This window comes from Cryptomeria japonica, chromosome 1 (genome assembly GCF_030272615.1).
Source record: "Cryptomeria japonica chromosome 1, Sugi_1.0, whole genome shotgun sequence".
NCBI lineage: Eukaryota > Viridiplantae > Streptophyta > Pinopsida > Cupressales > Cupressaceae > Cryptomeria > Cryptomeria japonica.
In genome coordinates, this window is record NC_081405.1 from 671,857,102 (window position 1) to 671,880,682 (window position 23,581).

The 23,581-nt window shown below is 37.8% G+C and overlaps 1 protein-coding gene across 7 annotated transcripts in view; it reads left to right on the forward strand.

The window, feature by feature from the left end:
* LOC131026781 (actin-related protein 8) overlaps positions 1–23,356 on the forward strand; it is a 183,948-nt gene extending 160,592 nt beyond the window's left edge. For 5 of the 7 annotated variants that reach the window (XM_057956755.2, XM_057956757.2, XM_057956758.2 and 2 more), the window contains 3 exons: positions 22,154–22,293; positions 22,711–22,829; positions 22,965–23,356. In XM_057956755.2, coding sequence (XP_057812738.1) covers positions 22,154–22,293; positions 22,711–22,829; positions 22,965–23,060 — 355 coding nt within the window. In that variant the 3' untranslated portion in view covers positions 23,061–23,356. Of the gene's footprint in view, positions 1–22,149; positions 22,294–22,710; positions 22,830–22,964 lie in introns of those variants that run through there. The other 2 variants (XM_057956756.2, XM_057956760.2) reach the window with 2 other exon arrangements.
* The last annotated feature ends 225 nt before the right edge of the window (positions 23,357–23,581 follow it).

Below are 23,581 nucleotides of genomic sequence, written 5' to 3' on the forward strand. Positions count from 1 at the left end.
ATCAGAAAAGCAGTAGTGTTTAGTCTTTTTTTTTTGTGCTTAAACCTATGCAATCTTAATGTGTACTTGCATTATTTAGTTTTTGCTTTTAGCTGAACAATGCAAGTGTCTGATTGTAGGTTTTTTAAAGTTCAAAAGCATAGAAAATTTTATTTCCTTGCATTGAAGTGTGTCATCCTTTTGCTCTTAGTGTATCAAAAAATATACAATTTTAATTTTGTTCAACATCATCGTAAACCATCCCAATAAACAATGCAAATGGTAAGCATATGGTGTGTAAATTAGGTTAATTTTTTTATAGGGAACCTCCCCTTCTAATTCGAAGAGTGGTTGTATTTCACATTTATTTTGATTTATATCACACTAAAAGGTGCAAGTTCACTAACATCGTATTTATATCAAATTCTAATAGTTCTCATAGAGGAGGACAACACTTGCATTCTCAGGATGAAGGATATAGTTCATTGACTCCCTTGCATTTAGGAAATTGAGGATATATGTGTAGGGTATTTGGCTGGAAAACATAAAATAGACATTTTCTACTGGAAGTGCATGGTAGGCCAAAGAGATTTGTAAGCTCAGTCTTTCTAATTTGGTGTGAGCTATCTTGAAAATCTGCAACAACATCATGGGTAAGGCATTTTCTTTGTTTGTTTGATGATTACACTTTCAAAGGGATTCACGAGCTTAATCATTTTGATTGGTGTGAGCTGTCTTGAAAATCAGCATCAACATCAAGGGCAAGATAATTTTTGTTTGATGATTATTCTTAGAGACTGTGAGCTTACTTTCTTAACTCTAAATGTTTTAGTAACTATTTAAACCTCAAAGTATGGATCGGGACACTAGAACCCTTAGGTCAACCGTCAAATAATGATGCAAAGTTTACTTCCAAACAGTCAACCAAAAGAATCTTGTGACAAGGGAGGGGTGCAAGGGTAATCTTGGGCTCCGACACCCTACACCAAAATCCATTTGTATAAAGGAGGAACCCAAACAATTATGGCAATGGTCCTTTGCATGTTTTAAAGTAGAGGTATGTTGTTTCAATATTGGCATGATGCATTTGATGAGTGATATCTCTTTTCTAGTATTCCATGCAAAACCTTGAAACAAATGATTCTTGATTAAGCACTGTTTGAACAAAAACCAAAGGTAAAACATCTCCACCTTTTTGGTTTTGGATAATAAAAGGAAAGAGTTGGATGTTAGAGAGTAGGAATACTTAGTGTTCCACGGGCGTTGGGGACGGGGGGACGGGGGGGACGCGTTTCCGGGACGGGGGGACCAAGGGCCTAAATTTGGGGATGTGTTGACGTGTATTTTGTACACCATCATACACAGAATAAAATACCAATAGGCATCTTATCCTCTCTTGAGAAAATAGTCTCTAACTGCTGAAGATTCGCATAAAGGATCAGTTAGGTAGACTCCAAGGTTCTTTTAGTAGGGTCTCTACGTGTGGACAAGCTTCCAGCGGTATGATGTGATTTGCTGTTTCCTCCAAGGGGTCTTACGTATTCCGAAAGTTCAAGATTTGCTAAACTAAGGAAACTTTCAAAAATAACAAAAGAGTAGGGTTTGAAAGAGGTCTAATCTAATCTAACCCTAAAAATGACTTCGTGTAAACAAGACTTGGCAAGATTCAACCAACTTTAATTTTGCCATAAGGTAACAACTCAATTGAAATTAGTGCGATCTTCTAAGGTAACAAAATGATATTCAATGCATCAAAGATCAAAGACACTACCACGAAGGTACATATCCAAGATACAATAATGATTGAAGATCAAGGGACTCAAAGTATTCTCCAGTCGACCACGCAAGGCGTTCCTACAATCAGCAAGAAGCTAGTGGTTTGGATTACGAATCCTACCAAAGATCAAGTCTCACACTATGTCCTTCAAATTAACACACTACTTTGATTGAGCATGATTCAAGTAGATTAAACAACCATGAAGATAACCAAGAAAGTTGCAACAAAACACCATAACTTCAATATTTCATTGATTTCCAAGTCATCATGTACAACAATTGCTTGAATTCCTCTCTTCAAAACTCAATCTTGCTACAAAATAAAATTGCTTCTAACTCTAATCTCTCTTCTCTATTACATCAACTATTGACTATTACACTATTACCAAATGAAATGAAAAATGGGGGTATAAATAGCATCCCCAATTACAATGAAAGGTCCAGATTGAAAGTAGATCAACGGTCAAGATCATGACACCTAAACCCTAATTAGGGTTTGTTACAAATGGCCTCCTTTTTACTGAACAATATTAAATACATAGCCAAATATTAAATTTGGCACAAAAACCTAGGAGACATAAACCAATGACAAATAAGATGCCATGTCATCTATAACAACCTTTCATCTAGAACTTTATTCCCTTTCCAATGTTCTTTTTTGGCATATGCAATGAATCTTGTCACAATTCCTTCGATTTCTGCAATTGGAATCTCGAGAAGATTCTTCATACTCTCTTCCAAGTGGATGACCTGATCGAATGCATCTAGAAGAGCTGCGTCCCAAGAAGCTTCAAGTTCCTTCGTTCTTTCAATCAGGAGCATGGTGGCAAACATCTGATCATATTGCTCATCTGTAACATTTGCGTCCTTGCAAAAGATGATCTTGATTCTATCCTCTAGTTCCTGCGTATCCACATCTGTCTCGACCTCGATCCTTCTGCCAAGAATGGTACGAAGTACCTCAAATACTCTGTCCTGGATCGGATTGATCACCTCCTCAACTTGGCTACATCTAGTACTGATATCTTCAAAGAAAACATTCTTCATATGGAGTAAGGTTGACCAATGAAACAAACTGTGAGATTCTCCATCCAAGATCTTCTCTTGTGCTAAGACCTTCCTTGATGTGTGTCTAATAACTTTCAAGACAGGAATGATAACATCCTTGGTATGGGCGAATGCAGCTACTGTTATCACCAAATTGTGGATCATCTCAAGAACCTGGATAGCTTGATGAATAATCTTCATCATCCTTGTAACAAACTCTATGGCCACTGTATGAGATCTATCCATCCAATTACTTGTACGTTGGACCATGTTCCTGAATCTTTCTGCTTCATTGATTGATTGAAGCGGCAATGCTTGTACTGGTGATCTAACTGGATCCTGACGTCCCAAAGGTTCATTGATGTGACTGAAATATGTCCTCCATGCACCGACCTCTCTCTCAAGCTTTCTGTTCTTCTCCATTTCTTCTCTAAGCTTGTCTTTCAATGCCTCAAATGAATCGGTGACATCATCTAAAGTTTGCTCTGCTGTAGATGGTCCTAGCTCAAATGTCTGTATATCATATTCCTCTGCTAGGATCTCACCTTCATATTTGTGTGCTGCCGGTGTAGCTATCTGCAGTTTCCTGGATCCAGTCTCATCTCGAATCATCTTGGACATCTTGGTAGCCTTTCTCTTCTCTGTTACTTCGTGTGAACGTCCAACAAGGCTCTCTAAATCAATTGCATTGTCCTCGTCCTCTACTACGATCACCTTGGTTAATCTTTCCTTCAACCAATCTGGGATAATCGATCTTGTCTCTTGAACTTGAATCTCTTTATGCACTATTTCTTCTTGTCTGGGAGGAGATGTTATTTCATTGTCTTCTTTATCTTCATCTAACTCATAGTCCTGGAGAGATCCATCTGGTGACCCATGTTGTGCCTGTCCCTCTTCCTGCCTGTCGTTCTGTACCATAGACTCCATGGATTCTTCCACTTGAATTGTTCTCTTCTCTGGTCTAGAAGATGTACCGGATGAACGATCTCGGTTAGCCTCTTGTTTCTTCTTGGAAGATTCTCTCTTTCCAGGTCTCTCTTTCCTCTTCGAACCTCTTGGATGGAGATTGCCCTCACTGGCACATCGAAGGTCTCCTTCACCTGAATTTCTAGGATTAGGATTGCCTTCACTCACACTAGCTCCACCTTCGGCAGGTTTCTCTTCCAAAGTGAAAGTCATGGCTATGCCTTGTTCTCTCAACTTCTGATGTTGTATGTCAACCCATCTGCGAGTACAAGACAAGACTGGTGCCATCAAAGTATCTAAATCCACGACCTCGGGCTCATTCCAATCTAACCTTATTGTTTTGCTTTCTCGATCATAGGAAGACTGGATATGTCTGCCACTGTCCTGAGCTTGGTTGGCCACTCTGTAAATCCTGCATTTCCTGATGAAATCCAAAGGTAATCTAGAATGCATTTTCCGTTTCACTTCAAGATCATCTAAGAGATTCATCATAAAATCTTCAATCTGATACTCATGTCTAAACTTCCTGCCGACTGTCTCCTCTAAATGTCCATGTGGATCAAAGCTTTCTCTCAAAGCAAAAGATGAAAAAGAATACAAGGCCAACTCCTTCTCTGCGTCATCCATAGCTAAAGCATTAGGACATACCTCAACTGAGTTACCCAAAATGATAGGTACTGGAACTCCATTCTGATGTCTGTGTCTGAATGCCTTCGCATATGCTGCCAACTGCCTTGTTACTTCAAGTAACACAATTCTGTCTGTCGGATATCTTGGCAACATGTATGGAGGTAAAGGACATCCATGCACTCTAATATAAGTGAACTTGGGAAACTGAATGAACCAAGCACCGTACCTCTTTATGAATTCCTGGGCATCCTGAGATAACCTGTTGTGAATTCCACCTTGCAACGTCCTGGTGATGTTCATCGTGAAAGTATCATTAACCAACTTGTAGTTGCTCCCTGGCGGATGATGCAAGTAGGCATAGGAATCACAAGCTCTGACCTCGCCGGGTCCTCTTCCAATCACACCTCTGTGAGGTAGTCCTGCGTATTCAACACTCCTGATCAAGGCATAAATGACATATGAACTCATGTGGAAGGACTTAGTAGCCTTGAGTCTCCTCAACTGTACGTCCAAGCAATGGCTAATCATTCTAGCCCAATGTATCGTACCTTTTCCCTGAACGATCACCTGGATGAAGTAAAACATCCACTTCTCAAAATAGAAGGCATGAGGGGCTCCTGTAACTCGGTTGAGCATGGTAATCAAATCTCTGTACTCCTCCTGGAAATCAATCCTGTGCGGTGTGTTTGGGACCTTGCTCAGACGGGGACGGCTCTTAAGTAGCCAGTTCTTATTGATAATGCTTAGACAAGCATCTGGATCATCTTCGTACATTGATCTGGCTCCTTCTATACTCTTGTATATCATGTCCCTGTGCTCTGGAAGATGGAAAGCTTCACTTATAGCTTCCTCTGAAAGGTACGCCAAAGTGTTTCCCTCTTTGGACACGATCGTTCTGGACTGTGGATCATAGTGACGAGCACACTCGATCATCAACTCATGGCACTGTACAGCTGGAGGAAAGCCGGCCGCCTTAATGATGCCGCTCTCTATTATTCTCCGGGCGACAGGTGATGGCTTGCCAATGTAAGGGACCTCTCGAAACTTCTTCGTGCTGAAGTTGCCCAAGTTTGTATCTCCAATGTTGCTCCACTTCGACACGATCTTGGTCTCCACTTCTTTGGTCTTCTGATCTTCTTTCATGAGAGCCGAACGACTGGTGGATGCTTCCGCCTTCGGGGTTGCCATACCTACACAACATTTCATAATAAGAAGCTAGATTTTGCAATAAATAACATAGATTAGAGAATAAATTTTAGGAAACTTCATGATAAGTCTTTGAGTTATCATTTCCTAAAATAAAAACGATTGAGCTAGGAATTCAAAATTCAAAATTTAAAAAAATTAGGCTATGACGATAAACAATTCAAAATTAAAACACTAAAATCAAATCGCCATACCTCAGAAGAGAGCTAACACTAGAATGCAAATAAAGAAAATTCGCCTAGGCAACAAGATCAAGAATATATAGTCTTCAACGCGATCTCTTTCTTCAAAATATCAATTCCGCCACCTTTTGATATGTCCTTGATGTGATCTCCAATGTCTTAGCAAATTCGCTCAAATAGATCTTCAAGTTCGCACAAATGAATCTCCAAACTTCGCACCACCTTGAATGATATTAGCGCCACCTTTGGATATCAATTCGCACTTTCCTTTGATTGATAGTTCGCACCACCTTGCTTGGAATGAAAACTCGCACTTGACTGGTAAAATGACAATGTAAAAATGATGGTTTTCACCTCCCTTTATAAGCGCTTCTCACCATTCACCCTAAGGCCGACTTTTGTGAAATAAAGCAATTTTTAAACGATTTTTAATTAAATAATGAAGGCCGACCTCCATATTTAAGCGCTCCCTTTGATTTTTTAATAAATTAATAAATAATTAATTAGATGCCTTTATCATTTAAATTAATAAATTCAATTTTTTTAAAGGCAAAATAATTAATTAATATTAAGCGCAATGTTTAAATGCTAATTTATTGAATTTCAAAAATTATCGATTTAGCATTTAACATAAATTCAAAAAACATTTGTTTGAGCGCCAAAAATGAAAAGTGGGGAGATTCAAACCTCATTGCCCTGGTCCCTGACTGAGGGACAGGAGCGATCTATCAATTTTGTCTCGATCTTGGCAATTTTGGCGTTCGAGATCTCCATCTCCACGTTGAATTTGGCGTTTTGGCTAGGTCCTTTGAACTTGAATATCTTGCTTGTATGAACTAATGCCTTTATAACCATTATCGCCCTGGTCCCTTGGAGAGGGATAGGAGCGATCTTCATGTTTTCACGTTGATCTTGCATCTTCGAACTCCAATTTTCATCATAAGGCAAATAATAACATCGCTTGTTCATTCCATGCTCGTCCCACTTGCTTTTCACAAGACACTTTGATGTTCAAAGGATCATCGCCCTTGTCCCTTGGAGAGGGACAGGAGCGATCCTTGTCTTTCTCCATTTTAAGCTCAAATTGGTAATATTAACGTCTATCTTCCTTTGTATCACCTTCCAAATGATGTTTAAAACCCTGTGCAACCTTATTTCAACGTGATCTTTAAAGGATATCATGTGTTTCGGCAAATATCGCCCTGGTCCCTTGGAGAGGGACAGGAGCGATCTCCATGTCCTGGCTCAAATTTGTAAACATTTGATCTTCGTTCTTCGTTCATTGTCTTCCAAAGGTCGTCTTTTACTTCGCCACTCCTTACATTGTCTTGATTTCGAAGGAGCATGAGTGTTTTTTGTAAAAATCGCTTTGGTCCTTGTCCAAAGGACAGGAGCAATATAGGCTCTATAGCTCATTTGATAATATTTTAACGTTCAACACTTTGGTATATCACCTTCAAAAGACGCCTTGAACCTTTTACAACCTTGTGAAGTCTTGACCTTACGTGATTTTTGCATGAATTAGCCAATACATTCAATATCGCTCTGGTCCCTTCCCAAGGGACAGGAGCGAACTTCAACATTTTGAGCTCATCTTTGCCTTGTTCAACTTGCAATTGTCTTCAACGCGTGAAATAAAGTCTTTTGATCCTCCTTGATTGCTTGATGCTTGATAAACTTTCAAGATTTATGCCTTTATGCAACTTTCGCTCTGGTCCCTTGGAGAGGGACAGGAGCGAACTAGGAGTCTTTAGTGTAAATCTTTCAATGTCGATGACCTTTGATGCTTTGTGCTTGACGAAGATGCCTTAAGACGTCCTTGCCACCTCGTTTCTTGTCTTGGAGTGCCTCGAATTTGGAGGAATGACAATACAGCCATTATATCGCCCTGGTCCCTTGGAGAGGGACAGGAGCGATTCTAGCTCTATAGGCCTCATTTCACTTCGTCATCTTCAATACTTATATTCAACGGATTCGCAATGTTCTATTCCATTCATCCATGCCTTGGGATCTACTCAAAATGGGCAAGAAAATCATCTACAACAAAAATCGCTCTGGTCCCTTGGAGAGGGACAGGAGCGAACTTAAGCATTTAGGGTCCTTGCTGACGTTTCAAAATCTTCAATTTATCTTCAATGAGTTCATTTCACATCCTTCCTTGCCTTCAAACATAAACTTGACTTGATCTTCGCCTGAATCTCGCCTTATGAAGAATATCGCTCTGGTCCCTTGGAGAGGGACAGGAGCGATTTTGGCATTCTGGACCATTCTCCTTCACGACGGCATCTCAAGTTATATTTATCTGATAAAACATCTTCCCTTGGACATCTTCAAATCGTTAGGTCATTAAAATCCTGCAAGGACAAAGCAATACTCGATTTGTAGCTCCGGTCCTTCACTGAGGGACAGGAGCGATTTTGCTCCTATAGGCCAAAATAACATGATTTTATACATTTTATCACTTCACAAGGCGAAAACAAATCATTTTCAATGTCCGGGATCAAAAATCAAAAAACTCAAAATTTGGTCAAAATTGGTCAATTGGTCAAAATTCACATTTCATCTTCAACACTTAGACAAATTTAAGCTCTGCATTCAACATTCCAATTGAAAATAGACCATTCTGGCGAACTCATTTCATTCAAAATTGCATCCAACGAAAGGAAGCTCAAAAGCTCTCAAAACTGACTGGATTCTGGCTTGAAAAGACGTTAATTAAAACCCTAAGGGTTGACCCTAAATCCAGACAACTGACTGACTAACAAAATCCTAAAAGCGAAGCGAAAAGCGAGCGAAAAACGAGCAAAAAGAGGGGGTCCCCATTTGCAATGGGGCGATGTGTGAAATGGTCACAACAGGACGGCGGGGGGGACGGCGGCGGGGGGGTGGCGGGGTGGTGGTGCTCATATACTTGTACATATACATATAGTACTTGAAAAACTAGTTTTGAAAAGATGTATGACAGTATTACAGTGTAAGAATTACATTTCAAATGAGACTATAGGAAATTTGAAATACTAAATCTAAATACCAAGATTTCTAAGTTGTGTTGTTATATGGAGCCTAATCAAACTCGGAGGTTAGATTTTCCCTACTTCTATCGGCGCGGTTTCCCCCTATATTTTTCAACGGGGGTTTGGGGGCAGCGCCCCCAAGTTGGGGTCAAGGGGCATCGCCTCTCGCGGGGTCAAGGGGCTGCATGTTATTTTTCTATTGGCCCATGTCCAATTAGAGTTACCCGTTAACCCTCAAAAAACTTAAAAACTCACTTTTTAAAAAAAAATTAATTTTAAACATTGCATATAAGTGGGGGCGACAGGAGGCGCCTGGGCGTCTCCCCGTCCTTGGAGAGACGTCTGCACGTCTCTTGAAGGACGGGGAGACACCCAAACGTCTCCCAAGGAGACGTGGAGGCGTCTCCATGTCTCTTTAGGAGACGCCCAAATGTCTCCCAAGGAGACGTCTCCACGTCTCCACGTCTCCCTGGGAGATGCGGGGACGTCTTCACGTCCCGGTGGCGCTTGGGTGGTGGTGGCGGGACGGCGGGGGACGTTGCGTCCCCGTCCCCCCCGTCCCCGAGACGTTTCTGACGGGGGGACGCGCCCAAAAAGCAGGGGGACGCGTCCCCGTGGAACACTGGGAATACTTAGTTGTTGGTTATAGTGAGCAATCAAAATCTTGGGAACCTTTGTTGTTACTACCAAAAATCCTGAGTTAATAAGGATGTGTATATATAGGAGACTAGGTAGTTCTTTTTGAGTTCATTTTCAAATTGTGGTAATAGTTTTAACTTTTAAGTCTCATGTTTGATAGAATGAATACTTAAAGTATGAACAGAATTAACAATGCATACCAAATAGAGTAAAAGTATATCTTTATTCACACTTCAATTTATTATAAAAGTAGACTGAACATGGTAAACCAAGGATCAAATTGATCTAATCAGATTATACTACTTTCCTTGATAATACAAAATCTCTTTAGGACTCAACAATTGCCAAGAGGAACACATCTATCGACCACATGTTGACGATTGCACATTTATAGCTTTTGAATTTAATCACAATTTGGTTTTTTGAATTTTATTAGTTGACAAACTGTTTTTGAATTTTTTCTTTGTTGAAATTGATCAAAAACACAAACCCTCTAACATAGCCTAGGACTTATGCTTGCAGCTAAGCCAACCACTCTTTGATCTCTCTTGTTGGTCTGAATAAGGTTTTGTACCTAGTAAAGGTCTTGTACCTAGCTAGTTCCTAGTGGGGACTTATTCACATGACTTAACTTTACTTAGGTCCTAGGTGTCCTTCTAGAAGATTGATTAGTTATCACATGAACTTATCTCATGACAAATCCTTCATCAATACTTTAGTTGTCTCATTACATAGGATTATGACACATGTCACAATCTTTTCTAATCCTTCCTCCCACTTGCTTTTATAAGCAAGGCCTCTCTTGTACCTTGTATTATATTGTATTCTTGATTTGGTGGGATGGCATCTTCTATTGTTGCTTCTCTCGTGTCATGTGGAGGTTATTAGGTGTTGTAGATTGAAGATCTTGGATGATTACTTCAACATGGTATCAAAGCTTTGAATATGGCAAGCCCGTTTTAGAGAGTTTTCATCAATCAAGTTTCTTTCGTTGTGCTTTGAGTTTCTAGTTTGATCTTGTGAACACCCGTATGCTTTTCTCTTGTGTTTTGATGCGAACTTGAGAATCAGAAAGAGTTTACATAGATATTTGCATCCCATATTGCATGTTGTTTTTTGGTGAGATTTGGTGATTGCAACGCTTGTGGATATAGCGGCAGTATTTTTGGCCATCCGATTGCATCTAAGGGGCTAAAGAAAGTCATATTTGGCTTGTGTTTTACTCATTTTGGCCACCATTTGCATCTTTGGCAAACAAGGGTTTGAAGCTTAGATCTGATGGACAACTTTTTTGGGGCCATTTTGGCACAAGTCGAGCTCACCATTGCGTTCAAGAGGCCTGATAGATGAATTTTGACTATAAATTTGGTAATTTTTCTTTAAAGTTGTTTTTGGGGCAATTTTCTTTCTTTGCCTAGGCAGGCTGTATGGCCCCTCAAGCGCACGGACCCGTACACCATTGTATTTTTTGCAAAATATTAAATTTTTTTAGATTTATGCATTTTGTTGTAATCGAATGAGCTATAACCCTGGGATGCGTCCCCATCGTGAAATCCCCCGTCCTGGTCTCGGGGACTTGGGGATGGCTAGGGGATGTCCCCCCCCGTCCCCAAATATATGGGTATTTGTGGGGGATGTCCCGGAAACGGGGGGACGTATATCCCAGTTGTGGTGGACATTTGTACGTCCCGGGGATGGCTGGGAAGTCCCCAATCCATCTCGGGGACGGTTGGATGTCCCCCACGACTGGGGCTAATTTAAAACATTAAAATATGTCATATTTTTTATTTTTTTGCTCTCCTAATATTTTTAAAAAATTTTTTGTTTCAAAATAATTAAAAATAAAATTAAAACATGATCGAATGCCTTAAAATTGTTTTGAAATTTTCACCCTAAATGGTTTGAAACTTTGAAGTATTAAAAAAGGAACAATATTAATATCATTATATGAATTTTTTAATACTTGAACTATCATATTAAATTTAATAGTTAGTACTTAATACGTAATAGTGGAGTGTGAATTTATTTTCATTTTTGACGTTTTAAATTTTTGGAAGGGAACAATTGTTTTATTTTTATGTTTGCACCTATGGCGAACATAAAAATGATATGCATTGCCGAACATAAGACTATTATTCTCGCTGCTGAACATATTCACTGCCAAAATACTGTTTTTATCATTTTAATTTTTATGCGATAAGGGTTACGGGCTACGGCTGGAAGTGGATTAGGGGCAGCATTATACTTTGTTTTTTTGTATTTACTTAGTACTATTTTGATTTTCATATCGTAATTGACAATGAAACTATATGGCAGCAGTGTAGCCTTTGGGCATTTTTGTTTGTCATTTCTTTAATATCTATTATGATATGCATATTGACAATGTGAATGAATTGAAATTCTGAATTATGAATGCATATTGAGTATTGACAATGTTGTATGTTCAAAATTTACATGCTACATCCATGTTTTCATATGAATATAATATATATATGCATACTTTATCCATGTTTTCATATGAACATTTAGAATTTTCTTATATATTTTAAATTTTCCCTATATTCTATATAGCCGTCCCCCCACCACCCCCCCCCCCCCCCCCTTCCCCAAATATGGCAAAAAAAATTGTCGTCCCGAAAACTCGAGGTAATGTAGATTTTATTGTATGGCCGAATTAACAAAAAGTTCTAGGTGACTATTTTTTATTTCAAAAAAGAAAAAAGAAAAAAATAGTTTTCGGTCTATGTAGACCCTCTGTAGATTCACAAGGTACCTTGTTGGCCTACGTGCCCGATTGTTGGGCCACACATTTAGTGGGTGGTTGGCTTTGTGGGCTCGAGTGCTTACCTTGTTAGTCGGTGGGTATATTTCTTTATAGGCTCCTTAATCAATCTCTATCAGTGCATTAAAAGAGTTTGGTCAAAAGGTTTGTTTGATGCATGCTTGGTGCGATTTACAAATTTTGCTCAAGATGCCCCTTTTGTTTGGACCAACAGACGGTTATATTGTGCTGGCAGGCCCGTATACTTCCTTTGGCAATGCATTACACATTGCTTGACATTTTGTATTTGTGGTGGCATTTTGATGTTTTATTGGTGCATGTATTGTTTATGTGGTGTTGGCATTTGGCACAAGTGCCATGCCCATAAGCCCTAAGCGCCTTTAGTCTCCTTGCCACCTCCCTCCCTCTCCGCTTGACCCCACCACCACAAGTGGAGCTTGGCCATCTCTTGCAACCCATCCGCCGCTCCATCAGTGGTGGGGTGGGGGGGGCTCTTTTTCTTCCAACCGAGCCCAAGGTCGTATGGGCAACCAAGGGCCAATAAAAAGAAAATGGTTTTTTTCAACTTGGCAATTTTGGGAAATTCTGCATAACTTCTACATATGGTGTCAGGTATTGTCAATCAAGATAACATTGAAAAGCTAGTATCGAGCACTATCCAATGGTGTAGATATTTTTTTGTGATTTTCTTGCTGGTGCATTTTGTTACTTGTTGAAGTTAGAAGGGTGATTTTTTGGTCTCAAACTCATAAATTTTGACAAGTTTCTCCATTTTTTCATTATTCTTGCAGTGTTCGAAAAGTCTTTCAAAGCACTTTCAATCTATCCAGGCAATTTTGGGAAACCTTGCATAATTTCTATATATGGTGTCAATTATTGGCAAACAAGATATCATCGAAAAGCTGGTTTCGAGCACTATCCAATGGTGTAGATATTTTTCTATGGTTTTCTTGTTGGTGCATTTTGTTGCTTGTTGGAGTCAAAAGGGTGTTCTTTTGCTCGCAAACTCATAAATTTTGACAAGTTTCTCCATTTTTCGTTATTCTTGCAGTGTTTGAAAGGTCTTTCAAAGCACTTTCAATCTATCCATGCACTTTTTCCATATTTTGCCCTAGGTATAATTTATACAAGATTTTGAGTTTTAACTTTGCTTAATTACTTTGTTGTTTTGACACCTAGAAACATTATGTTTGTGTGGGATGGCTTCATTTGGGTTGCTTCATATCTATGTACAGCATTTTGTCCTTTGTGGACTCTTTGAGCATCTTTTGTAAGCATTTTCTTTTGTAGACACGCTGAAATAAAGCACCACACTTTTGTACATGTATTTTAGGACATTTTGCACAAATGTTGTGTCATACTATTGTACTTGCCCTATATTATGAAGTTCCACGAGGGGGTTGTGTAGTGCCTTTGTTATTTTTCAATCACATCTTTGTCAAATGAATGGCCCTCCACGACAACAATGGATTTTCATGATTCTTGCCTCGTGTGTGTGTGCCTTGTGGCACACCCTTTTTTAGTTGCAGGTACTCTCTTGGTTAGTTTAGATGTATTTTCTCCTTCATGCATTGCTTGGTGACACACAATTTGAGTGGACTTGTCATGCCTCTCCCTAGTCAGCATTATGGAGGGTTATTATATTGTTCGTGCTAATGGTTCCTTGATTTTGCTTGACGTGAGATATGAGACACTCTTGGATTCCTATTTTGTGGAGGCAACCTTTCATCCTTAGTTTATCTTGGTTCTTTAGACTATTGCACCTATATTTTTAACTTGTATTGGTTGAGTAGTGATGATGAGATCACTCATGCAGATTCATGGGCCATCTGTATTTTCAATTAACAAATGTTATTGCAATTGTTACCTTCTGATCATTGTTGGAGTAGTGTTACTTGAGAACACTGATGGAGATTGTTGTCTTCTTGATTGTAATCATCATCTTGTTTCAAAGGAGATTCTTTAGTTACAACACAATATCTGCATCTTTTGACAGTTGTTTGCAGCTTCTTTATGCTTCAATGATGTTCTTCATGTTCTTCTTGTTTTTGGGACATTGTTTTGGAGGTTCTTAGTCCTTCAATTTCTCTCTTTTGGAGAGGAGTTTTCTCCCATAGAGTTATTTCTCTTCTCCGTTTGTGAGAGACTGCATTGCATTTGTACATGGGTACCTCATCAGGCTTTGTTGTCAGGACCCATCTTCTGCATCTTTGCATTTTCCCCACATCACCCTCCTTCACAATGGTTGACCATAGAAAAATATATAATAAACAAATAAGATTTAATTCTTTCAAGATGAGGAAAAGGAGTATTAAACATGAAAATGATTGTGCACTGTATGAAATAAATGAGAAGCATGGGTGCCTACATGAAAAGGAGTGATAGGAGACAATTACCATTTATGGAGAGAGGATGTGATTCTGCAAGGAATGGTGTGCATTTACTATGGCATGACATCCCTGCTCTGGAGTCGTCCAAAAACTCACAATTCATGGACAAATTTCAGTACACAAAGGCTGACAACCCGTCACCCATGACAGGACTAAAAATAAAAAGGCAAATAGGCTGGGTAGGAGGGTGACTGCAACTAACTTGATGGACATGTATGCAAGAAATGCGAAAGATAGAGGAAGGCAGAGAATGCAGAAATTGCTGCTATGGATGAGGAGAAATTCACAGAGGGAAAGAGATTCACACTTTGCCTGTGAAAAAGAGAAAAGAGTGTGAGAGAAACAAAAAGAGAGGGCAGCCTGGAGGGGACAAATAGGTAGGGCAGAGGTTGGAAAGGGTGTGGAAAGCAAGCTTGATGCTTGCCAGTTGCATTTTCTTAAAAAATTATAAAGCTTCTTCAAGGAAACCATTTCGTGCACATCCTGTAATCATGGTAGTTGCGAGACCACATTTCTCTTAGGCATTTTGTTATGTAGATCATGTGACAGGTCTATGCTTCCACATTTTGTGTACATGTCTAACAGGGCTGTTGCAATAGCAACAACCCCAAAGCTCCCGATTTGGCACAGGTAAGGAGGATGCAGGCTAAAGGTTGTGGAGTCAACCTTTACATCCACAAACAACATTTGCTTGGAAGTTTCTAATGCCGTATCAACAAATCCATTTTGTGCATATCATGCAAACCTTGCCGCCTTGAGATCACATATTTGTGAAGGAAAATGCCTCAAAATTTGATCTCCATACTGGGAAGCAACTCATTGCAAATACAAAGGAGAGGGTGTGTAGTAGAAGAAAGTATGAATATCCATTAAGTCATTGAATGGGGTAAATATATTGCAGATGTGAGATGATGGAGGTGATTATCAGAAGGAAAACTAAGTAAAATGCAAAGGGGAAAGAATGGCGCTGAAGATGGATTTGAGAGTGTTAAAAAAAGAAGAGAATAAAATTGTGAAGAAGAGAGTTTAATTGTGGAGTTAGGGAAAGTGGCTTTCAAATGTGCAAGCAAATGTAGATTCTATATATTTGAAGGTTCTATTGCGGAATTGATTGAGTAGATTTTTGTGCTGCTTCAAAAGTGTTTCCTTCTAGAGATGAGTACCCTCGTTGCCCTTGTTTTCTTAAGATAGTATTTAATTTTAAATTGTTTACTCTTGCAACCAAGAGGAATGGATTTATTGAATTGGGTTTGTCTAAATGATGCATTATATAATTTCTCCCATTCTTACGTATAAATTACATTCCTATGACATTTTGTCAATTGTCTAAATTCCTTGTCTAACCGTAGAAATTGCTTCTAAGAGATCCTTGAGAATTAAGTATTAGTTGAAATATGTAGCCTATCAAATTATTGATCTTGAAATGTGTGATTTAAAGCGTCATGCTTAGTAAGGCAAATATACATATACTTTGTTCATTCCATGTTTATTTGAGATGATAATAAGAATGCCACTATCATGTCTTAGAATATATGTACTACCATGTTGTAGAATTTATAAGTTTCTTAAACATCATTAAAGTTATTGGGATTGGGAGTATCAAGCATATGAAGATTCAGTAGATACATTGTTTCCACTACCTTGAGCATCACTTAGGTGCCAGTTGGGCTTAAGAAAGTTCATAATAACAATTGTATGCCTTCTTATAGTTGGATAAAGTACTACAGTTTATGTACTGTAATTATATTAAAGAAAATAGTTTTAATGATTTCAATAATGGTATACGATATGAAGTCCTATTTAATACATCCAAGTATAATATTAGTGAATGAGTTTTGAAAGTGAGTTTCCTATATTTTGTAATTATTCCAAGATCACATTATGACAAGGTGAGTAATTATAATTACATGAATCATTTAGTTATACGTGCTAAGTACAAAATTATCTAGTTTGAGAACCAAGCTACAATGAGAATATTGACCCACTTAATAAGGAAATGAAAACAAAATATTAAGAATATTAGTGCTATAGATACTAGGGAGTATATCTCTCTATATGAATATAGGATGAGTATAATGTTGCCAATTGTCTCAAGTATAACCTTAACAATGTTAACATTTATCATGCATTTCATGCTAGTTGTAAGTATTGACGTATGTCTTTTGAGGTTCAAAAGTATTTTACGTGGCTTTACGAGGACAATGTCATTATGATACTTGATGTCGTTGAACCATATTAAAGTAGGACCCCACCCGAGGCCTTGTCGAGGCTTTTGCATTAATCTTGCATTATATGAATATTATGACTACATGAAGTTTGTTGGCCTCATAAGTACATTAATCTTGATAGGGGAACTATCATGGGAACTATTGGGTGATGATATGATTGTGCAGGAATCGTGGAAAAGGCAAGGATACACCTATGTTTTAAGACCTATGGCATTTTAGATACTTGTGATATTGAAAATATTAGATTTAGTGTTATATTGAAAAGATATCAAGTTTCATGTAAACATGGACCATTCATAAATTCTATTGAAGTGGCAATAGGTGTAATAAGTTCCTTTAATGTCATTTTACCCTCTTGGCTTAATGTAATGATAAGACATGCAATATAATTATAGAATGTTATTTCAACATTGGGGTAAATAATTCTATATGTCTACAAGATATCTATTGATCCCTTGAGTATAAGAATATCCATATCGAATCTATTATATGAATATTAAATCGAAGTGTTTTCCTATGTGTTTGTGTAAACCGAGGTAATTCTCATGTTAAGTAATAAGTTTATCCCTATGTGATAAGAAAAACCTTGGGACATTCAAGTTGGTTTATGAAAAATAATGGGAGGACTTTGAGTCAAAACTTCAATACTTTAAAAGGGAAAGTGTTATAGTGCTAGTTACTAAATTACGAACTATTTATGATTTTCTAACTATTTTTAGGTGTTATTAATGAAAGAGAAATGTTGATGAAACCTTGGTTATGGGAATGCGTGCATATGCATCCCTTGAGAGAAACATTTTAAGGAGAACTATGTGTAACTTTGACCTGTTTGGAAGAGGGAACGTAAGCGGTCCTTGGGAGAAGGATGCCCCTGTGACCTCAAGTCCGTAGGGGGAGGGTCTAGGGGGGAATAACTACCAAGTTTAGGGGTTGTTCCCAATTGCTTTAACCATCCCTCTTAGTAGGCTTCAGATGAGGCCAAAATAGGCATTAGAATATTATGAAAGAGTTAAGAAAATTGATATCTTATACGTTTTATATAATTTACTTTTGAATAGTGGTTTGAAGGAAATGAATGGTGGACTACCTTATGGTCAGTTTGTATAGCTATTGAGTAAAGGCCATCTTATGTTGTATCCAAGTGATCTTATACAGTTGTGTAATTTAATCCTAGACCTATAAGACTTCATGTATATACTCCTAGAACAGTGAATTATGATCCATCTATTCCAAATTGAGAACCTCTCTTCCAGTTATAGTGCTAAGCCAAGTACAGGTGTTGGCTTTTACGACAACGGACGGAGATAGGACCCTACGAGGGCATAGGTAGAGGATTGTATTCCTCTAGCACGTAGTCTAGTCCTCTCTATTCATGGTGATCATTGAAGGATAAATCCTATGGCCTGCTTAAGATAAGCTTACCCACTTGAGATTGACAGTAGTCAAGGAGCGTACTATGCCGATAGACTATCAATTGTACCACCTAGTTAGTGGATGGTTACCGCTAGTTGCATGCAAGTGAGGGATACCTTGAATTGATCTAGGGTATTGGATAGATTCCGCTAGGAGCATTTAGGCCTGGAGGCCCATTGCATGCCAACAGTGGATGTCCTTGTTGCTTAGTCATCCGATGGGCTGCAAGGAAGGGAGTTTCTAGTGAAGAATAGGTAGATAATAATTGGACCAACCCTTGTATTATTTGGGCATATGTTTATGTGGAAGTGTTTTACTTTACTTTGTTAGGATGAGGATGTGCACTCAGTATAGTATGTTATACATCGAATTGTAATATCACTTGCTTGTTGGTGTAGAAGACTGGGCAAAAGAATGTGTCCCATGATGTAATGTGTAGTGCATCGACATTCTTTTATCTGGGATGCACTATGGGCAAGTGGTAGTTAGCCATTATGGATATGTCAGCCCCTCACTATGTATATGCTAGTCACTATGTATGTGATGCCTACTAAAGCTAGTCACTTTATATGAGTGGTGTATGTTGAAGTTAGTCGTTATGAATATGTGACGTATGCTAGAGCTAGTCACCATGTAAATGTGATGTAAGCTAGAGCTAGTTGTCGTGTGTGTGATGTGTACTAGCTAGCCACCATGTGTTTATGGGAAGAGTGCTTGAGTCACTCTTTATGGAATTGGGAAATTTTGGAAGGATATGATCTCCTATGTAATTGTGTATGTATGCACACTACTTGAAGGCAATTAGATATTGCTTTATTATTGTTGGGCTAATTTTAATAATTTGTCTTGATTTAAGAGAGAGATCAATGATCTCATATGAGAGGAGAGAATGAACTCCCTCTAAACTTCAAGGGTGAACTACGAAGCCTCTAACTTCTCTCGAAGGGATATGTAGGCAAGGTCATCTGCAATGAACCCTCGCGGTGAAGGTCTAGGTCTAATGGGGATTCTGATCTCAAGAGCTTACCACCTTTGAGTAGAAGCATAAGTGGTGGAGTAGAGTTGTCACCACTATGGTGATTGAAGAAATTATGAAGTCAACACTTCTAAGATAGAACAAGGAGCTTGGTCAGTTAAGTTGGTACTTGGAAAAAAAAAAAATTAGTAGCAATTGAGGGGCAGTTGTAACACTAGTAAAGGTCTTGTACCTAGCTAATTCCTAGTATGGTCTTATGTTGATTTAAGTTTACTTAGGTCCTAGGTGTCTTTCTAGAAGATTGATTAGCTGTCACATGATCTTATCTTATCTCACGACAATTACTTTTAGTTACCTAGGTCAAGCCTTAGTTGTCTCATTGCATATGAATATGACACATGCACAATCTTGTCTAATCCTTCTTCTCACTTTGCCTTCATAAGTAAGGCCTATCTTGCAACTTGTATCATATCATATTCTTTATTTGGTGTAACAGCGTCTTCTGTTGTTGCTTCTCTCTTGTCTTGTGGAGGTTATTTGGTGTTGCAGATTGAAAATCTTGGATGATTACTTCAACATCTCCTGCCTTCAGTAAAACTATTACCAAAGATGATCCTCGTCCTGTCCACTTTGGTTTAGAAACCAAGGTTTACTAGCGAATCGATACGTGGCATGGTCCTGAATGAAATAGTTTGCATTTCATCATGCATTCTTGTACACATGAACTTATTTCAGGATGTTGCAGCAGCATATTTTTTAATTTGGAAGAGGTTTGTTTAATGCATTTCATATTATAAATTTGGAGTTGAAAAGGCTGATAAGCAGAAAATGAATAGAAGCTGAAACCTGTCATTGGTTGTTTATCAAAGATTCTGTACTTAAAAACCTATCTGTAAACTTTAAGATCTAATGTCCTATCCTCTGGAATCCTGCAAGAAGTTGCTGCAACTTAAAACCTGAAATAAATAAGGATCTTAAAGACAAGAATCAAGATAGTATATCTCAGATTATACATTGGAGATATCCATTAGTGTTGATCAATATGGGTGTGCTTCCCTTAAAGTAATTGCTTGTACTTTTACATAATACTTATTATCAAATTGTATGCTAAATCAATAGAACCATAACCAAAATGGTCGCCCAAGGCAATACAAAAATAATTCTGTCGTGGGTGCTTGTAAGTTAGTGCAAATAATAGCATTTTATTATAAACAAACATGTTTGCATGATACCAAAGATTTATTTTTATAGATATCTTCACAGTTTACATTGTATCTAAGTGAATCTGTGGCAACAAGAGTCTGATAGACTAGTAAAGACCATTATGAAGCAAGATTTTTGATAGTTGTAGACTGAAAAAATTTAAGCAAAGCAAGCAACATTTCTCTACAGTCATAGACTTTAAAAACCATAACAAAGCAAGATATTTGATACGGTTGAATTGAAAAAACAAAATGACAAAAAAGTCCCAATGATGTGTAGCTGGATAGTCTATATATAATCACAATTTCAACCAACAGATCTTTCCAATTTACTGTAGGAAATGACCTGAACTACTGTACAAGCGGGAAACTTTTCAGATTCGTTTTTTCCTGTGGGAACGCTTCAATTTGTTGCAAAAATGCTGATCCCTCCCAGAGTTATTGACAACATTTCCAGTCTTTTTCCACAGATAACCTGCCACACCTCCATGCACAACCCATGGCTCTGAGTAATGAAAAAAGACATTAAATGTATCTATCCCAATTCATTTCTAATGTCTTCCCTACTCTTCTTCCACTGCTCTGCACCATAAAATAATGATATTATCAGTTATGTGATGTTTTCTTTATTTTTAATTTTTTGTTAAGTTTCATGCTGCTTATTGAGTTTTTTTTATATTTGTTTATATTTAGTGTACTGTCATCGCAACACAATATTGTATTAAGGGTCCCCAATAGATCAGCTTTTCAAGTACCAATACCCTTTTATGCTTCTGGGAACATAGCTTTCCCGTAGAAAGCCACACTAGAGTAATTTTATGGCTTAAAAATTCTGAACCTTTTTTGGAGGAAAATAATAAGAAAATTACATTGTGAAGAAATACAGCCAACATGAATTTACACAAGTCGCTAATATTTATTTGGAGAGCTAGAAAAAACTCCAGAGTGAAAGTTATGGAACTGTTTTATTCCCTCGCAAAAAACATATTTGTTCATAATGGAATAATATATTTTGTTTTAGTTTAAATTTAATTTTGAATCTTCTTCAGTTTGTTGGTCAATCAATGAAAGATGTATAGAATTTTTTGGTTACAAAACGTCTGGTCCTCCCCTCTCATTGTTGATGAGATGTCTCAGACTCTCAACAGGTACCAGCCTTATATTACCTCAGGTCTGGAAGCTCAATAATCAACACCTAGTTGAATACTGTTAGATGATTTTAGTAGGGCTATACCCTAGGCTCATTTTTCATTTGATTTTCCATGATTATATTAACTTGTAACGAGACCATTACCAATCTTCAGTTTTGGAATGTCAATTCGTTGTCTGGTCTGAAACATTTCTTAGGAGGATTTTGGTTTGACTGCAATTTGATTTTGGGGAGAAAAACAGAACATGAAACCTCCTTGTATTCCGAACTTCATATGTTTGTAGGTGCCAGAACAACTTTCCTTGTAATCTGCATGTTTCATATAAAGAGTGGAAATATCCCTTTGTACCATCTCATTTTCTTTTGGGAGCGTTTCACTTAGTTGAAAAGTAGATGCAGATTTCTCTGTAGGGAGGCTTGTTAAGTTGTATTTTTATTTTGCCAAAATTCAGCAGGTTGTCATATTTGGAGAAGATTTTCATCTATTTTTGTTCAGCACATGGCTACATTTTCTGCCATTACTTATTGATTTGGAGAAGCTGACATTGTGTATTTGTTTTGATTTGGAGATAGACGAGCAATGAGTTTGCATCGAGCAGTTGCACTCTGCATCGACCATTGTCATTCTTTTGAAATGGAGAAGGTTGTAGATGAAGGATGGTTCAAGACTGTTGTTTTGACAGGGGGCACAGCGTGTTTACCTGGCCTTGCAGGTATGCCTCATAAATTGTTGTGTTTTAATGGCTTTTATGACACTAAATGTTATGGACCTTGCATTGGTTAAGCACTAATCCAGAATGTGCATATTACTCTTAAAATATAAGTCATTAATGTAGAACAAAGTATATTGTGTATCTTATTTCCTAGAAGCCCTTTGGGGTTTTGTCCCCTTTCCGAACTGGATATTTAAGGGTAGTTAAATTTAGCCTTGCAGGTGAAGAGCACTTATGCCCTGCATAAAGTGAATCTTCTTGCCCTTTTATAACAAGAAGCATTCTCACTGAGTAATATTGGAACTATGCTTTTTTGTTTTACGCCTGAAGCATTTATGTGATGAAAGTAATCACTATCCATGTAGCTAGACATTCAATATTCAATTGTCAGTAATGTATTTTTTAAAATTCCTTCAGCAAGGTTAGAGAGAGAGCTGCATCAAGCATTGCCTATTTCAATATCAAATGGTATTAGAGTGCTTTCACCTCCTTGTGGACCTGAATCTGTGTGGTTTGGAGGAAAGATTGTCAGCAATGTAAGTTGTGCCTGCTAAATATAAGATCACCACTGCCAGACTATGTTTCAATTACTAAAGTTCAGCTTTTTATTCAGCTAATGTTGTGATCTTTACCTTTTGTATGATCTCTCACATATAAAATGAATTGCACAGATGAGTACTTTCCCTCAGGCCTGGTGCATAACAAAGAAACAATTCCGACGAAATGGTCCAAGTTTCATCCATGCCATGGCTCTTGATGATGACTGAACTAGATTGGAGTTTAGTAAGTTTGATATGCATGACAACAAACGTATATGTGGCTCTGAATTGACACAAACCATACAAGTGGATTCCTCATCTGCAGCATACATATCAATTGTGCTTATATATCATTATGATATGTGTATCATAGCTATCCAAATATATGAATCATGCAAATTACTTTTTCGTTATCAATTAGATATCATAGCTATCGAAGGATAAGTAAGACAGACTTGAACATGAGAAAGTAAGATTATCTTCTAATGCATAATTTTAAGTAAAATGATTTTCTTAAGTTTCCAGTGAATCTTTAATGCTACATTTTTTAATATTGATTCAAAATCATGTTAGTTATTTCATTGTTTCATTTGAAAAGTTCTACATAAATATTCATGTTCGCATTGAATCCTCACGAACTAATAGTTGCATGCATTTCCCATTCTCTCAAGTCTCTCTTATGGTCAAGAATGCCATAGTAATTTTTAATCAGGACTCTTACACATACTTTTGAAAACAATGTCTTGGCA